The sequence below is a fragment of the Drosophila pseudoobscura genome, chromosome 4 (assembly GCF_009870125.1).
Source record: "Drosophila pseudoobscura strain MV-25-SWS-2005 chromosome 4, UCI_Dpse_MV25, whole genome shotgun sequence".
In the NCBI taxonomy this organism is placed as follows: domain Eukaryota; kingdom Metazoa; phylum Arthropoda; class Insecta; order Diptera; family Drosophilidae; genus Drosophila; species Drosophila pseudoobscura.
The window spans coordinates 13053044-13079949 of NC_046681.1; the positions used below are offsets into that span (position 1 = coordinate 13053044).

General features: G+C 41.2%; 6 protein-coding genes across 6 annotated transcripts; 5 read left to right on the forward strand and 1 right to left on the reverse strand.

Annotated features, from left to right (window-relative positions):
• The first annotated feature begins 618 nt into the window (after positions 1 to 618).
• On the forward strand, positions 619 to 2003 carry LOC117184208 (uncharacterized). Its single transcript, XM_033380767.1, has one exon. It carries the CDS (start codon positions 699 to 701, stop codon positions 1845 to 1847), a length of 1149 nt encoding a protein of 382 aa, XP_033236658.1. The 5' UTR covers positions 619 to 698; the 3' UTR covers positions 1848 to 2003.
• Positions 2004 to 2867: 864 nt separating this feature from the next.
• On the forward strand, positions 2868 to 3634 carry LOC4817845 (uncharacterized). The gene is made up of 3 exons (XM_001357265.4): positions 2868 to 3242; positions 3298 to 3478; positions 3543 to 3634. The coding sequence occupies exons 1-3, from the start codon at positions 2942 to 2944 to the stop codon at positions 3595 to 3597; spliced, it is 537 nt and encodes a 178-aa protein (XP_001357301.3). The 5' UTR covers positions 2868 to 2941; the 3' UTR covers positions 3598 to 3634.
• Positions 3635 to 8429: 4795 nt separating this feature from the next.
• Positions 8430 to 11036, forward strand: ref(2)P (refractory to sigma P). The gene is made up of 3 exons (XM_001357264.4): positions 8430 to 8934; positions 9239 to 10675; positions 10737 to 11036. The coding sequence occupies exons 1-3, from the start codon at positions 8754 to 8756 to the stop codon at positions 10880 to 10882; spliced, it is 1764 nt and encodes a 587-aa protein (XP_001357300.2). The 5' UTR covers positions 8430 to 8753; the 3' UTR covers positions 10883 to 11036.
• Positions 10913 to 12800, reverse strand: LOC4818180 (uncharacterized). Its single transcript, XM_001357263.4, has 3 exons — positions 11983 to 12800; positions 11696 to 11918; positions 10913 to 11633 (listed from the first exon to the last, which is right to left on the reverse strand). Exons 1-3 carry the CDS (start codon positions 12193 to 12195, stop codon positions 11302 to 11304), a joined length of 768 nt encoding a protein of 255 aa, XP_001357299.3. The 5' UTR covers positions 12196 to 12800; the 3' UTR covers positions 10913 to 11301.
• A 1907-nt stretch (positions 12801 to 14707) lies between these two features.
• Tep4 (Thioester-containing protein 4) lies at positions 14708 to 20728 on the forward strand. The gene is made up of 7 exons (XM_001357262.4): positions 14708 to 14777; positions 15924 to 16637; positions 16705 to 17131; positions 17191 to 17537; positions 17593 to 18146; positions 18211 to 20342; positions 20413 to 20728. The coding sequence occupies exons 1-7, from the start codon at positions 14752 to 14754 to the stop codon at positions 20650 to 20652; spliced, it is 4440 nt and encodes a 1479-aa protein (XP_001357298.2). The 5' UTR covers positions 14708 to 14751; the 3' UTR covers positions 20653 to 20728.
• A 969-nt stretch (positions 20729 to 21697) lies between these two features.
• On the forward strand, positions 21698 to 26574 carry LOC6903413 (alpha-2-macroglobulin-like). The gene is made up of 6 exons (XM_033380067.1): positions 21698 to 21792; positions 21970 to 22650; positions 22726 to 23125; positions 23186 to 24059; positions 24132 to 26182; positions 26253 to 26574. The coding sequence occupies exons 1-6, from the start codon at positions 21713 to 21715 to the stop codon at positions 26502 to 26504; spliced, it is 4338 nt and encodes a 1445-aa protein (XP_033235958.1). The 5' UTR covers positions 21698 to 21712; the 3' UTR covers positions 26505 to 26574.
• Positions 26575 to 26906: the final 332 nt, after the last annotated feature.

Sequence of the window (26906 nt, forward strand, 5' to 3'; positions counted from 1 at the left end):
CGGACTAGCGAATATCCTATGATCCAGAACGTTCTCTGTGGGTTTCTATTTGAAGCTTGGCGCAGTTACAAATATTTATTTTAATTTTCTGTGCTATGAATATGCTGCTCCTATATTTGTTGTTTCCATAAAGCTCGTTTTAACTGAATCCCCACGTTCGGTTTTTGGAATCATTTGCTCAGCTGACACTGACCAACTTGAGTACGTGCTTTGGCTATTAGCCGAAGCTTCGAACGGAATGCTTCCTCATTAGCTAATTGGCGTGAAAATTGAATTCACGTCCCACTGTGCGAGCCGGGCCGGTGAGAACCAAGAAGACGCCTCCACCGCCTTTACCGCCTCGCCCGCACCATCGGCTAACGGCTGACCGCTGAGCAATATCAATAAACAGAGAGCTCCCAAGTCACGCAGCCGAAATGGGCACGGCAGAACAAAAAGAAACAAGGAATAAGTAAGTGGAATGGACAAAAGCAAACATCGGATCGAGATCGGGCATCGAGAATCGAGCGAGAGAAGAAAGCCAGCCAGTCAGCCACAGTAGCAGCGAAGTCGGCAGAGCCAGATATGAAAGTTGCGCCTGCGCTGGCGGCGATACAACGTCGAAGCGCTCCCGACGATCGTGGAATCAGTTGCGAGGCAGAAGCGCGAGAGTTAAGAACGTGAGGCGGAACCTGGCAAAGAACATCCCACATCCCAATATGATCTGGAAGACTTTCACGCTGCTGCTGCTGCTGGGGGCAGCGACGACTGCGTCCCACTTAGTCTCCAGCACCACAGAGAAGCTGTCCCCGACCACCACCACCGCCAGTGTGGTGGAGCAGAGCACTTTGATCAAGGAAGAGCAATTTCCGGCAATTGCCCCAGCTCAAGCGGCCCAGTCGTCCCAGTCGATTCTACTGCAGCCACCGCCGATTGCCGGCGGCAGTGGGGACGATGAGGCACTGCGTCGTCGCACTGTCACTTACGATCAGCGACAGGAGGGGCAATACAACATCCGGGCCGACCTGGAGAACTTCATGATACTACTTATCCCACCGGGACCGCAGGAGAGCCTCAGTCTACTGGATTTGCTTAGCCGTGGAGCAGCGACCAAGAGCAGCAAACGCAAGAGCCCACAACGAGGCCCCTCGCTGAAGTCTTTCTACCAAAGAAACCAAATCCAGAGGCTGCAGCAACAGCAGGAGCAGCAGCCATCGCAGCCGTTGGTGGCCCTGCCCGAGTTCATTGAGGGACGCACGCCCTATCATGTGGACATCTCGGCCAGTGACACGGAGCAGGCGCAGCGTCTGCAGCGCCAACAGGTGGATGTGTTGCCCCCGCAACTGATACACATGCCGCAGCTGATCAAGCCCTTCCACCTGGAGGCAGAGCCCGAGCTTATCCAAGCTCTGCCGCCGGTGCCAGCCACAAGCAGTGCTGCAGGATCGAACCTACTCGAGAGCTACAATCAGCCCGGATCCCATTACTTTCGCAACTCGCGCGCCCTGAGAGGCGACACCTACTTGGAGACCAACCGCCTGGCTGGCGGCGAGTACGCCCAGGCAGCCCACCCACGCTCCATCAGCGTCCCCATCTATCGGAGCGATCTTAGTGGCCAGGCCAATGCCCTGTATCCGCCCATCGATGCCCCGGCCTATGTCCTGAACGAAGCCCGAAGCTGGCAGCTGGATGAAGAGCCCACCCAGGTGGAGCCGAAGCATTTGCTGGAAACGGATATCATCAGCTTCGATCTGCTGTCCGATGATCTGGGCGACTCCAAGACCCTTCTCAGGGATGGTCTGGCACGCTGTGCCCGGGGCGAAAGGCGCGACAGCTACGGGGCGTGCCGCCAGATCGAGGGCTATTGACGCGAATGAGAACTTCCAGACTGCTACTAAATGAAAGCCTAAATGTTGGTTTTAGATTAAATACATACAACTACATACTTTTGCACACTCTAGAATTAAGCTGCGCTGAGCCTATCATCTAACAAATAAATACAGAAACGTAATCCCGAGCTGCTAATGACATTTGCAAATCTCCATGCTGATTGCTTGCCTTAGGCAAATGCGGAAGCAATAGTCGGTGCACCCGTCTAACGGTTCAATGATGATGCGCTGAAGGATAAGTCTAGATATAATCTTGACAGCCCAGAGCCAGGGGACTGGGACAGGCGCAGGGACAGGCCGTGCATTAGCAATTACCCAGAGACAAAGGCCAGCAACTCCATAATTTTTGCAGGTTTTTCTATTCGAAACCAGTTTCCAGTTAGAAAGACTCTGAATTGTAGCTTCAAGCTCCAGCAGAGCCACATCCACACAGCCTCTTCCTGTGGGGAGCAGTGCATTCTCCATGCAGACTGGGCCTGAGATTGGTCATTGGTCATTGAACCTGGTTCAATAGATCTACCATACGACACACCTGATCACACACAATGAAACACACGGTGGGGCGCCGTTAACTCGAAGAGTCAACAGATTTTCGTCAAACATACATACATACATATGTTACATCCCCCAGAAATTAGTATATTTTTGATGATTTACGATTTCTATTGAGCTTAGATCAAATCGAGGTTATTAGGTTAGCTACTACTTTCAGAATGAACCCATTTGGGTGGGGTCTGAAATGTGATACTGGCGAGAAATCCAGAGTCTAAGGTACAGAAAGCATTTTCCTATGTGGCAGCTAGGAAGCATTAGATGTGCATCCCAGCCTCAGTAAATATTCCCACAGTTCCCTTGCAATGCGGAAGTCTTTGGTCGACGGACATTGAACTGTGTCCAGAAATCGGGTTTTTTTTCTCCCAGCGTCTCAGCATCCCAGCATCCCAGTATCCATTGGTCCACGGTCCAGGCTCATTCTGGTCTATGTGGTAGAACCACGACCAGAATGGTCATTCGTCGCACGCTGTCAGAGCACAACGGTCCTGTCTGCGCTGAAAAGCAGTACGAGTACGAGTATGTGCAAATTTACCAATCGATTGTTCGTCTTTGCCCTGCTGCTGCTGGCTCTGGGCGTGGTGCTGGCCCAGCCCGTGTCGGTCAAGGCTCGTCCCGGTGGCCCACGAAATGTGATCAGCGATCTGCTGGAGGTCTTGTATGACGACTACAACGATAGCGGGTATCAACAGGAGGATATCTATTATGATCAGCGGCAAAAGGGAGCTGAAAATTTGCAGCTGAAGATGGATGGTCTGGTCGTAGCTCTGGCACCCGAGATGAGTTACCATTCTTTGTATATGATGGCCGATCAGTATTTCAGTAAGATTTCATCAAATGTACAAGAAAAGATACTAACATTCCTTTGAACTTGCAGATATGAGGGAAATGCTTCTCCAACATTCTACTCCAGAGCCAGATGAAACCCAATTGTACGAAAAGGTTCCAGTCAGAGAGCCAGAATCAACCGCTTCAGAGGAGCATACTAGAATTCCAGATCCCAAAACTGATATGGAAAGCCGACAGCATCATGTTGTGGCACCGCAGAACGCTAGCCGGTATGTATCTAAAATCGAATAAATCTCTTTTATCAAATAATACATTTTTTAATGCTATTTCCAGTTCACCTTCTCAATTGCTTGAAATGCTAAAGAAGCTTAAAAGCAGAAAAATCTAACGTTATTCTTAAAAAAAAATAAAATTTTAAAAACTAATTTAGGATATATAAATAAATATATGAATCAATGAAACTCACCACTTTATCCTATCAATGAATCAATTATCTGGTAAATTGGTAGTTCTGAAGCATTATTTAAAAAAAAATAATTGTTTGGCTTAAACGGTTATTAAATTCGTAAATTTAATAACGTATATTTCTACATGACATTCTACATGACTGTAATAGACCGTACCATTATTTTTACACTGGCGCGGATAGAAAACCATAGAAGAGGTAACGGGATTGAAATATACGTACGGGAAACTAATCAAATCTGGGAAAGAGTCATTAGTAATGTTTCAAATAAGCTTGGAATATAAAATAGGGTATTTATAAGTCCATACTAAGGTTGACAAGAAAGAAATGTTAAAATGACGTACCATTTCATGCTCACTACGTTACAATCCATACACGCTTACGTTTTTATATAAATACATATGTAGTTCAGTTGTGACAAAATGTAGTTACCGTGTAGTTACCTTGCACAAAAAACTTTTTTTAGGTCAACATTTAACCTACGGTATATTTACGGTATAAATGTATTTTGTCAATTTCATCAATCTATTAAATCTAATTTTCTAATGTATTTTTAAGAACAAAGGGTTTAGAAGCCTTAATACGCAGGTTTTTTAAATTTCGCTCTCAAATCGTACTTACGTGTATCATATATTCCAATAGATTGCATTTAACTCCTTTTCGCTCATTCACTTTCAAACAATTTCTATTTGGCGGGCACCACTCATATCGATTACCGAACTGGAATCGGGTAAGGACTTCCTTTAACCGGTTGACAGCAATGAATCCCAATTTTGCTGGCTACATTAATTTTTAAACCGTGTTTTAGTCAAAATACAATATATGCAAGTACATAAAAGTAGTTAATCTCGAACAAAATTGATTCATTAATAATATAAAATTATGTGGGCAAAACTGAGAGATCTATATAGCTAGTAATATTCCACGGAATATCAAAAACGAATATTTATTGGTCATAACCGGTTGACGACAATTAGCCGCATTCCATATATTATTATTCTTGATTTTTATTGTTATTATAATAATTGTTATTATAACTGTTATTCTTGATTTTTATTGAATAATTGTTATTATAATTGTTATTCTTGATTTTTATTGAATAATTGTTATTATAATTGTTATTCTTGATTTTTATAGAATAATTGTTATTCTTGATTTTTATTGAATAATTGTTATTCTTGATTTTTATTGAATAATCGTTATTATAATTGTTATTCTTGATTTTTATTGAATAATCGTTATTATAACTGTTATTCTTGATTTTTATTGAATAATCGTTATTATAATTGTTATTCTTGATTTTTATTGAATAATTGTTATTATAATTGTTATTCTTGATTTTTATTGAATAATTGTTATTATAATTGTTATTCTTGATTTTTATTGAATAATTGTTATTATAATTGTTATTCTTGATTTTTATTGAATAATTGTTATTATAATTTTTATTCTTGATTTTTATTGAATAATCGTTATTATAATTGTTATTCTTGATTTTTATTGAATAATCGTTATTATAATTGTTATTATAATTGTTATTCTTGATTTTTATTGAATAATTGTTATTATAATTGTTATTATAATTGTTATTATAATTGTTATTCTTGATTTTTATTGAATAATCGTTATTATAATTGTTATTCTTGATTTTTATCGAATAATTGTTATTATAATTGTTATTCTTGATTTTTATTGAATAATTGTTATTATAATTGTTATTCTTGATTTTTATTGAATAATTGTTATTATAATTGTTATTCTTGATTTTTATTGAATAATTGTTATTATAATTGTTATTCTTGATTTTTATTGAATAATTGTTATTATAATTGTTATTCTTGATTTTTATTGAATAATCGTTATTATAATTGTTATTCTTGAATAATCGTTATTATAATTGTTATTCTTGATTTTTATTGAATAATCGTTATTATAATTGTTATTCTTGAATAATCGTTATTATAATTGTTATTCTTGATTTTTATTGAATAATCGTTATTATAATTGTTATTCTTGATTTTTATTGAATAACTGTTATTATAATTGTTATTCTTGATTTTTATTGAATAATCGTTATTATAATTGTTATTCTTGATTTTTATTGAATAATTGTTATTATAATTGTTATTGAATAATTGTTATTATAATCGTTATTCTTGATTTTTATTGGATAATTGTTATTATAATTGTTATTCTTGATTTTTATTGAATAATTGTTATTATAATTGTTATTCTTGAATAATCGTTATTATAATTGTTATTCTTGATTTTTATTGAATAATCGTTATTATAATTGTTATTCTTGATTTTTATTGAATAATCGTTATTATAATTGTTATTCTTGATTTTTATTGAATAATCGTTATTATAATTGTTATTCTTGATTTTTATTGAATAATTGTTATTATAATTGTTATTGAATAATTGTTATTATAATCGTTATTATAATTGTTATTCTTGATTTTTATTGGATAATTGTTATTATAATTGTTATTCTTGATTTTTATTGAATAATTGTTATTATAATTGTTATTCTTGATTTTTATTGAATAATTGTTATTATAATTGTTATTCTTGATTTTTATTGAATAATTGTTATTATAATTTTTATTCTTGATTTTTATTGAATAATCGTTATTATAATTGTTATTCTTGATTTTTATTGAATAATCGTTATTATAATTGTTATTATAATTGTTATTCTTGATTTTTATTGAATAATTGTTATTATAATTGTTATTATAATTGTTATTATAATTGTTATTCTTGATTTTTATTGAATAATCGTTATTATAATTGTTATTCTTGATTTTTATCGAATAATTGTTATTATAATTGTTATTCTTGATTTTTATTGAATAATTGTTATTATAATTGTTATTCTTGATTTTTATTGAATAATTGTTATTATAATTGTTATTCTTGATTTTTATTGAATAATTGTTATTATAATTGTTATTCTTGATTTTTATTGAATAATTGTTATTATAATTGTTATTCTTGATTTTTATTGAATAATCGTTATTATAATTGTTATTCTTGATTTTTAGTGAATAATCGTTATTATAATTGTTATTATAATTGTTATTCTTGATTTTTATTGAATAATTGTTATTATAATTGTTATTCTTGATTTTTATTGAATAATTGTTATTCTTGATTTTTATTGAATAATCGTTATTATAATTGTTATTCTTGATTTTTATTGAATAATCGTTATTATAATTGTTATTCTTGATTTTTATTGAATAATCGTTATTATAATTGTTATTCTTGATTTTTATTGAATAATTGTTATTATAATTGTTATTATAATTGTTATTATAATTGTTATTATAATTGTTATTCTTGATTTTTATTGAATAATCGTTATTATAATTGTTATTCTTGAATAATTGTTATTATAATTGTTATACTTGATTTTTATTGAATAATTTTTATTATAACTGTTATTCTTGAATAATTGTTATTATAACTGTTATTCTTGATTTTTATTGAATATTATTGAATAATTGTTATTATAATTGTTATTCTTGAATAATTGTTATTATAACTGTTATTCTTGATTTTTATTGAATAATTGTTATTATAATTGTTATTCTTGAATAATTGTTATTATAATTGTTATTCTTGATTTTTATTGAATAATGAATATTTCCGAGTTTAAATGATTATGATTTTTTTTATGTTTATAATAGTAGTCTCCAATTAATGCAAAAACAATTTAGTCCCTATTTTAAACCTATTTCAACGATATTTTGCAGCTCATCGTCTTTCTCCAGAGACCAAGACTAATAATCATATGCATGAATATATAAAACATATCAATTTGAGAAAATTTATTTATTAATTACGTTTTAAAACAGTTTGAAAAACAGGATCACCATATTAAATGTCAAAGTACTGAAAGTACTGAAAACTATCCAATCTTGTAGAAAATTTATTCATTAATGGCCTGAAGTTATATGGGCAAAGCTAAAGGTTTTAGTTAGGCACCATTATTCAACGGAATAAAGAAAATGAGCAATTGGAACGGTTTTTCTCTTACGTTTTATTACGTTTCATTTGTTTGACTTTTTTCGCTAAAACCTTTTTTTACACAAAATGCAATAAAAGCCAGTATTTCAAACAAGCCAGTCAAGTAGAAAATTGATTCATCAATAGCCTAAAATTATGTGGGCAAAACTAAAGGTGTTAGTTAGCCAGAATTATTCAACGGAATAAAGAATTGAGCAATTAGAACAACTATGCTCTTTCGTTGTTTTGTATGACCTATTTTGCTAAATCCTTTTTTGTTTGACCATTTTCGCTAAATCCTTTGTTTAGACAAGATCCAATAAAAGCAAGTATTAAGATTAAGCCAATGAAGTAGAAAATTGATTCATCCACCGTAGGAACCTATGTGGGCATGGCAAAATGTTCTATCTAGCTAATAATACATGACGGAACATCAAAATTGAGCAATTTGGTTTCCAATCCTTGACGGAGAACGATTAACCTATTATAAGCCAAGGGGGTATTTCAATTTTTCAGCCAAAATAATGAAAATTTACTAATTTTAGAGCAGTTCAGGAGAAAGATTCGTGGGGTTTTTGCAAGTTAAAAGGAAGGATAGGATGGATCTTTAAGAAGAACTTACAGTCGTTAATATTTTCCCTCATTTATTTCAAGTAGTTGAATTATTTAAATATAGGGGGCTTAAGTGGGCTAACATCAGCTTACGAAACACTAAACTATAATTCTTTAACTCATTATCGATAAGTCGATAAATCATATAAAGACCAGCTTTAGCATTACACTACAATTTTTTTGAACTAAAACTCCACATCAGGCATCAGCAGAGCCGTGAGTTGCAAAATTTTGGGCCCGAACCATCAAGAACATTCCATTAACCAGTATAAAAGTTGATCGGCGGACCACTTGCAGTTTAAAAACAACCGAACACTCGAACAGCTACGACGCAGTAGACGTGCAGGAAAAAAACAACTCGACAAGCAAACTACCTGTGAGAAATAAAACAAAAATAAACAGATAACAAAATTAACAGATTGTCAGAAACAAATAAAAATACTGCGAAAATGACGGAGAAATTGTTGAAAATCACCTATCAGGGCCCAGACGTGGCTGGACCCCAAAAGAAGATTAATGCATACTTGAGAATGCCCTCTCAGAATTTCAATGTATTGCGTCGTGAAATTGAGATGTATCTTTTCCAGGAGCGCCAGCTGGCCAAGTGTGAGATCAGGACCTTCTGGATTGGTGAGTGCTGTTATATAATTCAACAATTGCATTCTAGTTTGATGGAAGTGCAACTAATTTGCATCTAGGGCACGGACGGCCACAGATCGAAATTTGCAAATGGCAAATGCATATTGCTCAATGTAATTGCAACCCATACGACAGTGTTGACAGTTTAGCCATTAATGCTAGCTAGTTTTTTTTGGCAATATATGCCCAGCTGTCCTCAATGTGAATCACCTAGAAAATACCTTTGATAAGAAAAAAACTAGACAACATATATGACTCATTATAATTGTTTTGCTATCATTTCCTTTGTTCCCAGATCACGATCACGATGAAATCGAAATTATCAACCAAAATGATTATGAAATCTTCCTGGCCAAAAGGGAGCAGAATATGCATCTGCAAATTGCACCTCTTGTTGCTATAGTGGAGGAGCCTCAAACGGCTAAGTCCGCGGCTGCCACCACGGCTGCTCCTCCCTCTGCTGACGATCCGAGCAATTTCACCATCCATGACGGTGTAGAGTGTGACGGCTGTGGCCTGTCGCCATTGGTTGGCTTCCGCTACAAGTGTGTCCAATGCCCGAACTATGACCTTTGCCAAAGATGTGAGGCAGCTCACAAGCATCCAGAGCATTTGATGGTCCGCATGCCCACCAATAACGGACCAAGTGTTGTGGAGGCTTGGATAAGCGGTGCGAATAAATGTGGTCGGCGCTCGGGCCACCGCTCCCGTGGCCACTGCCCATTCGGAGAGGCTGCTCAGGCAGCAGCTGCGGCTCCAGCAGGAACAGCTGATTCGCCCAGGGAGGGTCGCCGCGAGCGTCGTCATGCCCGTCGTCATGGCAACGTATTATCCCAGTTTGTGGACATGATGATCAACATGCCGGAGAACAACACTCCAGCCACTTGTGCGTCGCCAGCACAACAACCAAAGGAAAAGGCTTCAACTGCTGAACCAACAGCAACAGCACAAAAGGCCACCGAGACCGAATCAAATCCAACTAAAAACAAGGAGACCAACACTGCTGCTCCAACTAAGAAAGACCACACGACCGAAGAGCCAGTGGCTGCTCCGCGCTCTAAGGAATCAGAGCATACCCAGGCCCAGTCCGGTACTCCAACTACTCCGGTTATTAATCTGGACAGCATTTCGCAAATGGTGCCACCTGAGTACATGCGTGCAGGCATTGAAATCTTGAACAATTTCAGCGAAATGTTTGCCAAGATGATTGATCCCACAGAGTCGCCCACTGCCGCAAGCTATGCAGCCTCGACAGCCTCATCCACTGAGGCAAAGAAACCAGAAGAGTCCGCAACTAAGCAGCCTGAATCTGCTAACCAATCGACTGCGGGGTCTTCTGTCTCGTCGTCAGGTCAGGCTTCTCTTGAAACGGAACCCTTGCTGCCCAAGCCATCTGATACACCACCATCACCACCGGCCACCGAGCCGGTGAAGCAGCGTCGCTCAGAAAGCTTGGATCCCGATTGGCAAGTGATTGATTCGCTAATCTCTCTGGACCCACTCGAGCCCACTGCTGCACCACAGCAGCCAGTGCGCGATTTCAGTCAGCTGGGACAGATGCTGCGTCAGCATATGCAAGAGGAAGAGCAACGCGAGCAGGCTACAGCCAACACCCAGACTTCTCAGGTGGATACGGTGAGCACTTCCACTTCCACGTCGGTTTCCACCAATAGCGTCGGCACCTCACCAGCAGCCCCCGAGGAAAAGACCACTCCGACAGTCTATCATACCGGTAAGTCTCCAGACGAATATTATATTATTATTTGTATACTAATCCTTTCCATTTTGCTTAGATGAACGCATCAACGACTCCATACACGCAATGATGGCCATGGGCTTCAGCAATGAGGGCGCCTGGTTGACACAGCTACTGGAGTCGGTCCAGGGCAATATACCAGCTGCTCTTGACATTATGCACAATTCGCAGCGTCGTAACTAAATATACATATATTAAATAAACGTACACATATTAATTATAATCATATATTCAATAACTGTAGCATCCCATTAAAAAGTGGCAATTTAAATGTAGTTCTAGGATTTGATCCTTTGGTGATTGCTTAATAACAACAATATATAGAGAATGTTATGTATTTTATCTTTCAATTAATCAAAAGTATATTATCACATGCGGCACTATTATGTAAAATACCAATAAAGGCACAACAATAATAAAAAAAATTGCTCTTGAAAGATTTCTAAAGAAGTTGTAATTATTATTCATTTCCTGATGGCTTCCAGTTATATTTCTATTTTTACTATCTAATAGTTAAGTATTTAAGAAAGCTACAATACTTTATAGCGCAGTTCTAAATGTCCTAGTGCCCTCTTAAAGATCGGTTCTTTTAAAAAGTTCACCTAAAGGTCTTCTCTCGCTTGTACTGGCTCTGCCTGGAAGAGACTATTTGATATTAAGACAAAAATATCCCGTACAAATCTTCGTAATTCGTAATTTGAGGTAGTTATGGTGGCAATAAATGTAAAGAACTTGAACAGATTCTGGTGGTGACGTTTCCATTGGCGCCGTCCGAAGCCCGTATTATAGCCAAACATTTGCGAGACCATCAATGCGAGGAATCCGATCAGGCCGAAGAAACGATGGAGGAATTTCAAAGTAACGCTACTGCTGATGAAATACAGAGGTAGACCGCTTAGCACGCTGCCAAGCAGAAGAGCACAGCCGACTATGCCTGAGGGAGACAATAAATTAAACATTTGTACACGAGTTTCGGGCGAGTGCTGACGAACTTACCAAAGAAGCCGTGATTGCTGCGGAAGTGCCGTACCGTAGCGTTGGGATCTTCTCGTTTCCGTTCCAGCTTCTGCCATGTCTTGATAGCAATGCCTCCGACCCCGACCAGGAACGCCAGCAGCCCCAGAATCGCATGCAAGCGATTCAAGTTGGTCTGTCCGATCCATGCCTCCAGGCTCCTGCTGTTTCTCACCAACAAAGCCTCGCCCATGAAGAAAACAAACTGCGGGCATAATTGGTATGTTTCTTTAGAAATATGTACACGATCCAAGCCACAATATACTCACAGCAATTGTGCAGTAGAAAGCATGTCCAGCCGTGTGCGCCAGCTTCAGGACCAAGCACTTGTAGACGATGGCCACGGTGATCCCAGTTAGCAGAACGTGCGAGATGAGGGTGCAGAAGTTAAAGTAAAATCCTGCATAGCTACTGGAACCATTCTGCTGATCTCCCGTCTCGCAGACATCGCCTAGACAGCCTTGTAATTCATTGATGGCCATGCTGTTGATATTAGTCCTTATCTGGTACGTGAGATGCGCACGTTCGGGTGATAAGTTGAGTGCCACTATAAACCGAGAGAAACTGGTGCTGTCTGATCGCTTTGGATGTTAGGCAGCGTTTGACTCGTTCACGCTACGAAACAGCTGGAAAAAGCGACCAGCGGAACTCTCGCTGTTCTCTCAGAGAATTCCCAATTTGCGAGAAAACAAAAAAAAAAGAATTACACTTTCAAAACAAGTAGAGCGCGGTGTTTCCATGGTGAGTCAGCTGTTCGTTCACGTGCTTTACCTTGGCGCGTAAAAGGCGGCAGCAGCAGCCAGGTGTGGTGGCGATGATTGCCATTGCTCCGGCTGGACTGTGATTTTGTGCGATTATTGTTATTTTTGGAGCATTCTAAAACCAGTTTTTATCATTAGCCCTGCCAAATTATTATCCGGTATTATTCATGCACAAACTTTCCAACTTTGGCCATCAATAATACTCTACTCGTGTTGCAGCTCTTCTGATAATAGTTTGGGTCCGACCTAAGAAACTGTCCAAAACGAGCAACGAGTGTTGTGAAATTGCGTCCCAAAGAAACTGCCTGATGAATGAGTGAATGGAATGGAAGAAAATGTTTCTCTTGGGGAAACCACCTTTTGGTATGGTCACTTGGGCGTGTATCTGTAGCTATTTGTGTGGAATTGGAACTGTTTCTGAGGAGATAATAGCTCTAAATATGTACATGCACAAGTATTTACTGCTTGGGTGCGCGATAACCCGTGCTTGTTGAATAGGAAGTCGTACAACCGTGCATTTACTTGAGTCATATCCATATCACACCAGATCCGAGAATCTCGGAGCAGGCCGCTTTTATTTACATATTTACAAATGTATCTTTGTGTAAGTCGAACAAGGTATAATTATACAAGTAGATTATCTATACCACAGGGGGTTCACCGCAAAAAATCCGGTTTAGCGAATCTCTTTTATATGTGTATCTTTCGTAAATTAGTCATACTGTCTATATACTTTTCACTTTTGCAAAGTTACATATGTACATATGTGAAATACATACAGGTGACGTCATTCTTTGGCCCAAAGAGCGCGAGATACAAAACAACAACAGCTGACGCGGCGCTGTGGAGAGAGGTTAATATTGCAAGGTAGAGAGCGAGAGAGAGTTTGATATATTTATAAGTCGCACAGCAAAACCGTAGAACGCTGTATTTCCCATCCGTACGCCGGCTTCGGTTGGTGTTTGCTGCTAATAAGTAATTTAAACAAAAAAAGAGAGATGACACCCATCATTTACTGAAACTTTTGATTTTGGGATTTTCCAAATATTAAAGGCATCAACAAACTACAAAATATCTGTGGTTCTGCGGAAACTAAGTATTCTCAGGAATTCCCCAAACTGTCCCCAGCCCATGTACGTAATGTGTTGACGTATGTATGTATAACCATATTCGAAGTGTAGAACCGTGTCCATTAGCGTAATAAAAGCCAATTTCGATAAAAACAAGCTTTTAAGGCACGAAGCGACAGTTATTAGAGACAATTAAAGTGTTAATATCTGAAAAAAACCAAGATGAAATATATAATTTCAGAGATACATATGTATATGGTATATCCATACGTACATTAATTAATTTGATTTTCGCATGGCTAAAGTTCAGCGACCAGCACCTGTAATATCGCACTTCTAATTCATTCCATAGAACAATCAGATAATTCAGGGGCAAACCCTATTTGCGTGTATCACTGTGTATATCACTTGTTCAATAAACCTGCAAAATGTTTTGTGGGTGTATGATATCATTAACGTTCAGCCATTGCTGGCTATGACGAAATACTTCGCTAGTCCAAGCTATATATTTATTTATGGATGTAAAATCTTTTCTATCTATACGTATTGAAAAATTGTATATACATTGGCCAGTATGTATGTACATGTATATAAATCCATATATGCATACGTACATGATAACATTTTAGTTGGCTGGCCCAACCTTTTGATGTTCAAGCTGCGATTGCCGGCGTTTTTTTCTGTATATTGTTATTATTATTTCTGGTTTTGTTTGTTTGTCTGTTCTGACTTATCATCGATTTGCTAATAGATTTGTATGTACTGTACAAAATACATTTGCAGTCCTTGTACATTATGTACATACATATGTACATCTAGGCACTCACACAAGCACACATTTATTTGCTTATAATTTTTATCAGTATTTATTTTTGTATGACTCGCGCCACAGTCGACGTCGGCGTCGCCAGGCCCGGCTTTGAATCTTTGTTGTTGGTTGTTGGTGTCGTCGATGCTATAACAAATCTGTGAGGCTTCCCACTGAACCAGTCTCAGCTCAGCTCTGAGACCCGTCGGTTGTATCCGCGCTTGCAATATCTGTTCACAATAATCGAAATCCCCCAGCACCCCCGTTCAAAGTGTTTCCCCTTTTGTAATTTTATTTTTATTTTGCTCCTCCTTGTCCCCTTTTGGCCGCCACACACACAAAATGCGTCGCGCAGACGCCTTTGCTGTCACCGTCTGTGCGACTCTCGCGCTGCTGCAGATGATGGAACCGGTAAAATGCGAGGGGTAAGTCCATTCCATTTTCGATAGATATGGCCAATGAGATCGGTCAAAAAAGTTATAATTTAATGAATATGTATATGGGCAGGTAGGGCATCGCAGCATTTAATTAGGCTTCAAGGTAATTAAGTATATGGTGTGTTTTTTTAATGTTCATATATACATACATACATATGTATGTACTAATACATGCACATATATATATTTATTTAGTACCTGGTTCGCTGTTAGTTATTATTACGAGTGCAAAGTAGTATATTTGTTGATTTATAGCCATTTTGCCCTTGAATGATTAAAAGGACAATTTTCCAATTTGAATTGTGTATCAAATAAAAAAATGTCCTAAATTTTGTCGATCAATAATAAAAAATAGGTGATAGCATAATATTTGTAAACCCATATTTACATACTCGTATATCATCCATCGGCTCTCTACAATTTTTTTTTCGGTCAAACTTGTGCTGCTAATTGAGTTTTTAAGTAAACCACATTTTATATATTTCTCACACATATGTAGCATCCTTTGTTTGGTTTAATGTGGTTTTTGTTGATCACAACTCATTAATCACTGTGACACGATCATGTTGCTCTATCAAGACCAACTGGATAATTACTAATAATTAGAAACGAATATAAAGGCAAAATATTAAATGCGATATTAAGCTGAGAAGTTGTAATAACCTATTGCCATTCAAGCTTGAATGTTAAAACTAATCAAAACCCAAACAACGGAGAAGCTCTCCTGGGGGCCAGTTCGTTTTACGGGTTTGTAAGTGCTAAAAAAATAACAAAAAGTTCGTAAACAAATTGTTCGTTATATAATCATAAAGCCATCCGGTTTTTGAGATTTTGGACTCTGATTCTGCGAAGAATCAGGTTTTTGGAACATTTACCGTTATCTCCAGCATTCTAATGAAATTCATGTATAAATACATATACTTATTTGGTTGCGACAAAAAAAACCCATCTCGGTATTTGATGATTACCTTCGGGGAATTGATAATCCTGAGGTTAATGGAAGGGCTAATTAAAAATTTGTGTTATTTAAGCAGAAGCGTAGTTCACGGCTCCATAATAAATATTAAATTCTGAGATTAACTTTTGTGATTTACCAATAGAAACATAATTAACGATTATGTTCTTCGATTACAGTAAATACACCATTGTTGGCCCCGGAACCATACATTCTCATCGCGACTACAATGTGGCCGTTGCCGTTCATCAAACCCAGGAGCCGGTGACCCTCAAAATTGGCATCACAGGACCCTCATTCAATGAGACCCAAAAGGTGGAACTGGCCAAGTCAGATGAGTTCAAGCAGATCACCTTCAAGCTGCCGCCTCTGGAGACGGGGGATTACAATCTTACCGCCGAGGGCGTATCGGGGCTGAAATTTGTCAATACAACGAAGCTTAACTATGATGACTTCAGGCCGTACATTAAGATACAAACCGATAAGGGGAAGTACAAGCCCGGCGATACGATCAACTATCGCGTCATCTTCCTGGATGAGAACCTGCGACCGGACACAGCTGAGGACGGCGTCGTTGTCTGGTTCGAAGACTCCAAGCGCAACCGCATTAAGCAGGAGAAGCACATCAAGACCACCAGCGGAGTGTACACTGGGAAGTTTGAGCTCTCCGAGTTTGCCACGCTCGGCACGTGGACTCTACTAGTTCATAATGGCGAAAATCAGCAGGGACGCTCATTTTATCCAGGCGGACGACACTTTGGCCACTTTCGTTCCGATGAACGTGTCTCCTTCGAGGTGGAGAAATATGTCCTGCCCAAGTACACTGTCAAAATGGATGCCACACAGCAAGTGTCAGTCAGAGATGGTGATATAAACATAGTGCTGAAGGCCAAGTATGTAAATGTTTCTACTCCGAGAATATTCTCGTAAATAATTGTTGTACTTCTTGTCTTGGTGTAGCTATACCTATGGCAAGCCCGTCAATGGCAAGGTTTTGGTCAATGTGCACATGGATGAGACCAGTGTGTGGGAGAATGTCGATGGCAAAACCGTGCGCAATGACTTCCCCGGACACTCGCTGATTGCCACCGCGGACATGGTCAACGGCAAAGCCAAGTTTGATTTGAATCTGAAGGAGTTCGCTAGTTATTTGCCACACAAAACGTCATCGTCATATGCCCAGATTACGGCAACTCTCGAGGAGAACTTTACGGGCGTGAAACTCAACGAAACTAGTGGTGTTCAACTGTATCCGTATCGCTATGAGATGTCTTGCCCGGACTTTTCGTCTTGCTATTCGTTCAAGCCCGATAAGGAGCAGGAGCTTGTCTTCAAGATAACCCTGGTCGATGGCTCTCTGCTGACAGACACCAAGTCGGTTGTCAAGGTGAGTACAGTTTAAAGTCATATTTTATTTCTGGCTAATCCAGCCTATTCTACTTGCAGGCAAAGTTCACCGAAGGAATACGGCATACCTATGGCTTCTATCACTATGGCAGTGAGGAAAAGCAGCCAGAATTGCCTGAGATTGAGAAGAAAACGTTCGAGTTCGAGAGTCATTTGAATGAGTCGAGTCTGGTGCCATTTAAGGTCACTCTTCCCGATCTGCCGGACATGGAAAACTATACGCGCTACTATAGCATTGAGCTGGAGTATGCGGACGAGAAGCGGGAGCTTTACACCACCTATCCCTATAGGGAGCCGAAGAAAATCGACACGACCGACCCCAGCGAGGAGGAAAAGGAGAAGGAATGGTTTAGGGCCGAAGTGAACAGACCGAAGGACACCTGGAAGTACGTGGGATCATTATCATACTAACTAATGTCCTAACCTGTCCCTTTTTTACAGCCTGAAGATAGGCCAGGAGTACCAGGTAACCTTGAACTCCAGTCGTCCACTCAAGTACTTTTTCTACAACATCATTGGTCGCGGCAATGTCCTGAACACTGAGCGAGTGGATCTGGCCGAACCCCAGAAGGTCTACAACATCACACTAAAACCTACATTCTTGACCGCGCCCCATGGTCGCATCTATGTGTATTACGTGGATGAATCGGGCGAATTCCGCTATGCCGAGGACACCTTTAGCGTCGAGGTTGAACTGCAAAACAAGATTGAGATCACAGGCCCGGAGGAAGTGAAGCCAGGTGCCGATGTTGAGCTGGAAATAAAGACACCGCCCAAGTCTTTTGTTGGCCTTCTGGCTGTGGATCAGAGCGTTCTGCTCTTGGGCGGTAATAACGATCTGGACAAGGATTCGTTCAACTGGCGCTTAGGCGGCTATGACACGTCCACACCTTGGCAAGGTGGCTATTCCTACTATCCCGGCGAACGCAGCGGTGTTGTGACCATGACCAATGCCTATTTCTTCTATAATCGCACCGCTCCTATTAGCTATGCACGTAAGTAGTTTCTACATAACATCAGTGCTTACTTTTATTCCTACAAACATATTATCATCGACAGAAGCTTTTGGTTTTGGTGGTGGAACCGTTTCGGCCATGCGGAAGACTGCTATCGCGCAGGACTCTCCTGTCTACCATACAACAACCTCAGCATTGGGTGCTGTTCCAACTGCAGGATTTTCTGCAGAATCCGGTGCCGCTGCTGCTGCACCAGTGGTCCGTAAGAACTTTGCAGAAACTTGGATTTTCGCAGATATTGAAAACACAGAGACAGAGATCTTCAAGTGGGTGAAGACCATACCCGACACGATCACCAATTGGGTGGTCACTGGATTCTCCCTGAACACAGAGAAGGGGCTAGGTGTGACCGACCATAAGGTGAACATTAAGACGTTCCAGCCCTTCTTCGTCTCCATCCGTTTGCCTTACTCGGTGAAACGTGGCGAGCTCATTAATGTCCCAGCCTTGGTCTTCAACTATTTGCCCAAGAATCTGGATGTGGAGCTGACGTTAGACAATCAAGATGATGAATTCGAATTCGTCGATGCCTCCAATGAGGTTATTGGCGATCAGAAGCGTACTCAGGTCATCCGTGTGGGAGCCAATGAGGCAGCCGGTGCATCATTCCTGATTCGTCCGAAGGTGATTGGAAATATTCTACTAAAGTTTTCAGCCATCTCTCCTTTGGCAGGCGATGCTGTCCACAAGTCGCTTAAGGTAATCCCAGAAGGAATCACAAAATATCAGAATCGAGCCTTCTTCGTCAATCTCAAGGATGTTGGAGAGTATAAAAACACCTTTGAACTGGAAGTGCCGGAGGATATTGTTCCAGATTCGCAGCGAGTGGAATTCGGACTTGTAGGCGATCTGCTCGGCCCAGTGATCAAAAACCTAGAGAACCTCCTGAGATTGCCCAGCGGCTGTGGCGAGCAGACTATGTCTAAATTGGTTCCCAACTATTTAGTAAGAGACTACCTGAAGAGCATCAAGAAACTAACTCCTGCCATTGAAACACGCATCAAGAGAAACTTACAAGAAGGCTATCAGAATATGCTGCACTATCGTCACGATGATGGGAGCTTCAGTTCCTTCGGCCCTGGCAAATGGAGAGAGGAAGACCCTGACCGCAATGGCTCTACCTGGCTGACATCCTATGTCTTGCGCTCCTTCAGTAAAATCAAAGACATCATTGATTTGGATGAAAAAAGCTTGGAAAGTGGTTATGAATTCCTTCTGAGCCGTCAGGTAGAGAATGGCAGCTTCACCGACGCAGGAGAATACTTCTACGGATCGCAGCGCTCTTCACTGACTCTTACAGCCAACGCCCTGCTGGCACTACTCGAGCAGGACAAGAAGAACCAGACAGCCATAGACAAGGCCGTGGCCTATCTGAGTGCCCACACAGAGGAGTCTGAGGAATTGCTGCCCAAATCTATAGCCGTCTATGCCTTGCAAAAATCAAAGGCTCCAGACGCCGCTAAACATGTGGCAAGCCTCAAAGCCCTAGCACAGCAGGAAGACGACCGCACATGGTGGACGGAGGACACAGAGAAGCTGCGGGCTTCCAAGGGCTGCCGCCGTTGGTGGTGTTGGGTCTGGAGCCACGACGTGGAGATCACCTCCTATGCGCTGCTCACACTGCTGGAAACAGAGCAGGAGACACCGGACTCGGTTTTGAACACTATCCGCTGGCTAGTGGCGCAGCGCAATAGTTTTGGAGGGTTTGCCTCCAGCCAGGACACAGTTGTAGGTCTGCAAGCCCTGATCAAGTTCGCTGAGAAGTCGGGCTATGAAGCGGCCAAGTGGGAGGTGAGTGTCTCTAACAAGGGAAAGCGAGAGAAGACCGAGAAACTGAGCGCCACGGAGGAAAACGATCTGGTGCTGCAGACTGTCGAGTTTCCACAGGGTACCCAGTCGCTGGAGTTCGAGGCTAAGGGCACAGGAGCAGCTCTGATTCAGATTAGCTATCAATACAATGTGGTAGAGAAGGAAACAAAGCCCAGCTTTAAAATACAAACAATTGTCAAGCCAGAATCCTCGCCAGCCAAGCTGGAACTGAGCGTGTGTGTGGAGTACGTGGAGGAGGGCAAAGCAAAGGCCTCCAACATGGCCATACTAGAGGTATCCTTGCCGTCTGGGTATACCGCCGATGAAGATAGCTTCAAGGACATAAAAGACATTGAGCGTGTCAGGGTAAGTAGTTCGTCATTCATTCCATTCTGATAGATCGCCTGTGACCTAAATTGTTTCGTTCCCTTTGCAGTTGGTGGAAACCAAAAACGGCGATTCTGTGATTGTTGTCTACTTCGAGAATCTGCTGAGGGGTGAACTCAAATGCATACCCTTCGACGCTTTTAGAACCCATGCGGTGGCCAACCAGAAACCCGCTCCCGTTGTCCTCTACGACTATTATGATACGAACAAGAAGGCCACCGAATATTATCAAATAGAATCGAAGCTCTGCGACATTTGCGAAGACTCTGAGTGCAAGAGCAAGTGTTAAGCTATCTAAACCAAAATTACTGATTACTTTTTCCGTCACTGATAAATAAAGAGTGCAATAATGTGATTATATGGGAGACGTTTACATTCTGTTTGGTAATTAATTTCTAGCCAGTTCATGTATAAAGTTCTGAATGTCTGCATTCCTCTTTTGTTTTTACCAACATATTTTCCTCAATTTAAATAAAAGTTATATAGAGTACAGCAAATACAGAGTGTCGGGTTAAGGGACAGTTGATAGACGGAATGCATGCGCTTATTTATACATTATTTTGTATACCGTGTACTCGAAGAGTAGAGGGGTATGAGTACTCGATTCGTGTAGTAGCACATATGTAGCAGCCAGATGGAAGCGTTTCCCGACGCCATCAGGTATACATTTCTGTCTGTCTGTCCATCCGTCCATCTTGTTTAAAGTTAGAGTAACAAAATGTGCAGTGGCGCTCCCTGGCGGAGTGAGCGAGATACAGAAGCTAGCAATATTTGTCATTAAATGGAAAGAGGATAGACGCAGTGCAGGACTACTCGTATATTGTATAAGCAACATTAATCATAATTATTGCACTTCGATACACGATGATCTTTTCGACCGACCAACTGGTTTCTACTGGCTTGCTTTTAATGAAGTTGTGTACTTTGGTTGATCTTATTGCGTAAATCCTGTGCGGGGGCATAGTTAAAAATGTTGTGATCTCTTTCTATAGAGTCCAGGGAATCCGCATAGATTTTTTTCCATGTTTCCTGACTTGCAGAATCTACACGGGTCTAGGTCTAGTTTGAATTTCTTTCCGATCTGTGTCCTTTCATGAATGCAAGCTAGAAAGAGCTAGAAATTACTGCATTTGTATGTGTATTCTTCTTCATTATAAACAAGAAGAACAGGAACGACTGGTTCAAGTAAATGCAACAGGATGGTATGGTCGATTCATTGATGATCGTGAGACGACGTACCAGTCACAGCTATGCTGCTAGTGTCATCGGTTGCCGGGTTTTTATACTATTTAAAGCATAACTAAAGAGACACATATACATATTATATTTTTGATTATGTTTTAATGAAAATGCTGTTGGATTCATTTACTGTGGCCGTTGGTGCAATTTTGACGCTGCTGCTTGTGGTGGGACAAGTAACAGCCGAAATGTAAGTCCTACAAAACTATGAATTGTCCACACAACTCTTTCCCTATCACTACATACACAGTCTTTGGTCGCTTGGGCATGACGCTTCAGATGCAATGTCTTAGTCTTGTATCGTATTTGGTTTTAGTTAAAGCCTAATAGCTAAACTAATAGTTCCCTTGAATGATTCTTTTGGCAGCAAATACACCGTTGTTGGCCCTGGCAGCATTAAATCTAACCGCGACTACAATGTGGCCATTGCAGTGCACTATACTAAGGAACCGGTAACAGTGAAGATCGGGATTACTGGACCATCACATAATGAGACCCGAACTGTCGAGTTCACCAAGTCTAACGTCTTCAAGCAGCTCTCCTTTGAATTGCCCCCCCTACAGCCAGGTGACTACGATCTGACGGCTGATGGCGTATCGGGCTTGGTGTTTAAAGATTCAGTGCGTCTAATTTGGGACTCACCAAATCCAATGTTATTTCTGCACATTGATAAGTTTGAATACAAACCCGGCGATACTGTCAATTATCGCGTAATGATCTTGGATGAACAGCTGCGACCGAATCTGAAAGCCGAGGACATTGTAGTCTGTCTGAGGGATCCAACGGATTTTTACATCGATAAAGCTAGGCCAGCAAGGACGACAACCGGGGTGTATACGGGAAAATTCCATCTATCCAAGCTTGCCAGTCTGGGCGAATGGACAATTGATTTCGAGGACACTGACGGGGAACCATATAGATCCGATGTCTATACATTCACCTTCTTTAACGTGGAGCGGTATGTTGAGCCCAAGTACTTAGTGAGGATAGATGCTCCGAAGCTCGTATCCGTCAAGGATGGTGTTGTGCAGATATTTGTATTAGCAAAGTGAGTACTGTCTACTATCTACTTGGTAGGAATGCGGGTCTCTTGATCTTATGCTTTTCCTTCTCCTCTCTCAAGGTACAGCTACGGCACTCGTGTAGAGGGAAAGGTCGTAGTAAATATTGAACTATTTTCTGATGAAAGTGTGAAAAAACTTACCAATCACACAGTAATGGTAGCGCAAGACATGGTCAAAGGAAAGGCCACGTTTGATATTAACCTTAATCAGTTTGCCAGTTGGGTAACTAAACAAAATTCCAAGTATTTGGTTGCAATTAACGCAACGGTGGAGGACCATCTTACGGGAAAAAAGATCACGGAAACTGGAGAATTAAAATTAGTTCTTAATCGCCATCTGGTATCCTGTGTGGACATGCATGAGTGCTATACATATTCGAAAGATAAGGAAAAGGAGGTGATCATCAGCATAACCAAATTAGACAGCACCCTGCCAACTGACACTGATTCAGTGGTGAAGGTATGTTCTTAGGACCAATAGCTAGCATTTATCCGGAGCTAATTTGATTTTTCTTTACAGCTCAAGTATTCAGAGGGAAAACAGGACTTTTTCGGTGTCTATAACCGTCCGTCCGAGAACAAAAACAGAACCTTCATCTTCGATGGCCATTTAAATACGTCTGGCCTGGTTGTTTTTAAGGTAACTCTACCAGGGTTTCCAAATAAGATGCGTTTTTGGCCCTATGACCTTACTTTGTTATATGCCGGTGAGCAGTATGAACTCAGGCAAGCGTTTCCAGTTAACTTATGGGGTGGTGGGTTTAAACTGGGTAAAAATATTGCGTGGAGCAAGACACAACATTTCTCCCTTTATGTACACGGACCCAGGGACAGCAAAGGGGCGCTTGTGGGTCTACGAGTCGGAGATGAGTTTGAGGTGACACTAAGCTCCATTGTCCCTTTTAAATACTACATATACACAATTATTGGCCGCGGAAACATCCTGCACACCAAACGCATCGATCTCGTGCAGCCCAAAACGGCGCATAACTTCACCGTGAAAACCACTTTCCTGAACTCCCCCAGAGTATATATATACGCCTACTACATAAGCGAAGACGGTGTTTTATATTACACTGAGACAAACTACCTGGTACTTGTGAGTTTCTCAAACGAACTTGTCATTTCCGCGCCATTGGCTGGCAAACCCGGAGACAAAGTCGATGTGGAAATCACTACGGAGCCCACCTCGTTCGTTGGTCTCTTTGCTGTTGATGAGAGGTTGATTCAAAGTAATAAAATACGTAATGAAATGCCACACAGCGATCTAGATTGGCGCTTGGACCAATTTAATTCGAGAACGTACTGTCACTGCCCCGGATCAAGTTCTGGCTTGGTCACTATGACCAATGCCAATTTTTCGTCAAAAAGCGGGTTTCGAGCCATCAATTCAGGTTAATATTTATTAAGTCGCTGTAAAGTTCCCAAAAATATTAATAATCATATTTTTTTTTAAATTTACTTCTCAGACAGTGCTTATCCCACGAACACTTCGGGACCCCCTGCCTCTGGTATACCAAAAAGAACCTTTAATGCATTCGGCTTTTCTTGGAACTCTGCAGAGTCCTGGTTCTTTACGGACATTGAAAGAACGGAGACGGCTGTCTCAAAGTTGAGCCATACGCTGCCGGACGCATTGGGCAGATTGGTAATAAATGGCTTTTCCTTACATCCCCAGAAGGGACTGGGTGTCCCCCCAAATAGCAAAATGACAGTGATCTCGACATCTATCCCGTACTTCATCTCCGTACGCCTGCCCCACTCAATGAAACTTGGAGAATGGATCAGGGTGCCAGTGATTGTCGACAACTATGTTCCTCAAGAGTTCGATATGGAGGCCACACTGGACAATCCAGATGCGAAATTCGATTTCGCAGATGCATCCAATCAAGGACAGAATCTCACTCAGGTCATCCGTGTGGGAGCCAATGAGGCAGCCGGTGCATCATTCCTGATTCGTCCAAAGGTGATTGGAAATATTCTGCTAAAGTTTTCAGCCATCTCTCCTTTGGCAGGCGATGCTGTCCACAAGTCGCTTAAGGTAATCCCAGAAGGAATCACAAAATATCAGAATCGAGCCTTCTTCGTCAATCTCAAGGATGTTGGAGAGTATAAAAACACCTTTGAACTGGAAGTGCCGGAGGACATAGTTCCAGATTCGCAGCGAGTGGAATTCGGACTTGTAGGCGATCTGCTCGGCCCAGTGATCAAAAACCTAGAGAATCTCCTGAGATTACCCAGCGGCTGTGGCGAGCAGACAATGTTTAAATTGGTTCCCAACTATTTAGTAAGAGACTACCTAAAGAGCATCAAGAAACTAACTCCTGCCATTGAAACACGCATCAAGAGAAACTTACAAGAAGGCTATCAGAATATGCTGCACTATCGTCACGATGATGGGAGCTTTAGTTCCTTCGGCCCAGGCAAATGGAGAGAGGAAGACCCTGACCGCAATGGCTCTACCTGGCTGACATCTTATGTCTTGCGATCTTTCCGTAATATCAAAGATATCATTTATTTGAATGAGAATTTGTTTACCAGTGCATACAAATTCCTTCTGAGCCGTCAGGCAGAGAATGGCAGCTTCACCGACGCAAGAGAATACTTCTACGGATCGCAGCGCTCTTCACTGACTCTTACAGCCAACGCCCTGCTGGCACTACTCGAGCAAGACAAGAAGAACCAGACAGCCATAGACAAGGCCGTGGCCTATCTGAGTGCCCACACAGAGGAGTCTGAGGAATTGCTGCCAAAATCTATAGCCGTCTATGCATTGCAAAAATCAAAGGCTCCAGACGCCGCTAAACATGTGGCAAGCCTCAAAGCCCTAGCACAGCAGGAAGACGACCGCACATGGTGGACGGAGGACACAGAGAAGCTGCGGGCTTTCAAGGGCTGCCGCCGTTGGTGGTGTTGGGTCTGGAGCCACGACGTAGAGATCACCTCCTATGCGCTGCTCACACTGCTGGAAACAGAGCAGGAGACACCGGACTCGGTTTTGAACACTATCCGCTGGCTAGTGGCGCAGCGCAATAGTTTTGGAGGGTTTGCCTCCAGCCAGGACACAGTTGTAGGTCTGCAAGCCCTGATCAAGTTCGCTGAGAAGTCGGGCTATGAAGCAGCCAAGTGGGAGGTGAGTGTCTCTAACAAGGGAAAGCGAGAGAAGACCGAGAAACTGAGCGCCACGGAGGAAAACGATCTGGTGCTGCAGACTGTCGAGTTTCCACAGGGTACCCAGTCGCTGGAGTTCGAGGCTAAGGGCACAGGAGCAGCTCTGATTCAGATTAGCTATCAATACAATGTGGTAGAGAAGGAAACAAAGCCCAGCTTTAAAATACAAACAATTGTCAAGCCAGAATCCTCGCCAGCCAAGCTGGAACTGAGCGTGTGTGTGGAGTACGTGGAGGAGGGCAAAGCGAAGGCCTCCAACATGGCCATACTAGAGGTATCCTTGCCGTCTGGGTATACCGCCGATGAAGATAGCTTCAAGGACATAAAAGACATTGAGCGTGTCAGGGTAAGTAGTTCGTCATTCATTCCATTCTGATAGATTGCCTGTTACCTAAATTGTTTCGTTCCTTTTGCAGTTGGTGGAAACCAAAAACGGCGATTCTGTGATTGTTGTATACTTCGAGAATCTGCTGAGGGGTGAACTCAAATGCATACCCTTCGACGCTTTTAGAACCCATGCGGTGGCCAACCAGAAGCCCGCTCCTGTTGTCCTCTACGACTATTATGATACGAACAAGAAGGCCACCGAATATTATCAAATTGAATCGAAGCTCTGCGACATTTGCGAAGACTCTGAGTGCAAGGCTGCTGTGAGCTATCTTAAGTAGAGTTCCTGTCTTAGATAGACTTTTAATTTCTAACGAAAGATAAGAAACTGCCAATCATCAATTCCTTTTATTTTCAAAACATTTTTGTGGTTTTATTGGTTTTAAATGGCGTGTCTAAGTCGAAAATCCCTTTAATGAAGGAGGACGGCTCTGGAGCTATGTGTAAAATTTCATTCGTCTAAGATCCTTTTAAGAATGTAAGCCGCGACAGTCATTATGTTTACTTAGATAATCTGAAACAGCACACTCTAGCTGCAATGTCTGAGCGCATGATTGGTCTGACCGAACTTTAGACTTAGTCTGGGTTTTCCTGATGTTCCTTTCTTGTGTTATTTGCTTAGTGGTATCAACTGCGTACAGACTACAACTACCACAGCTGAAGTATGAAAAATTAACCTTTTC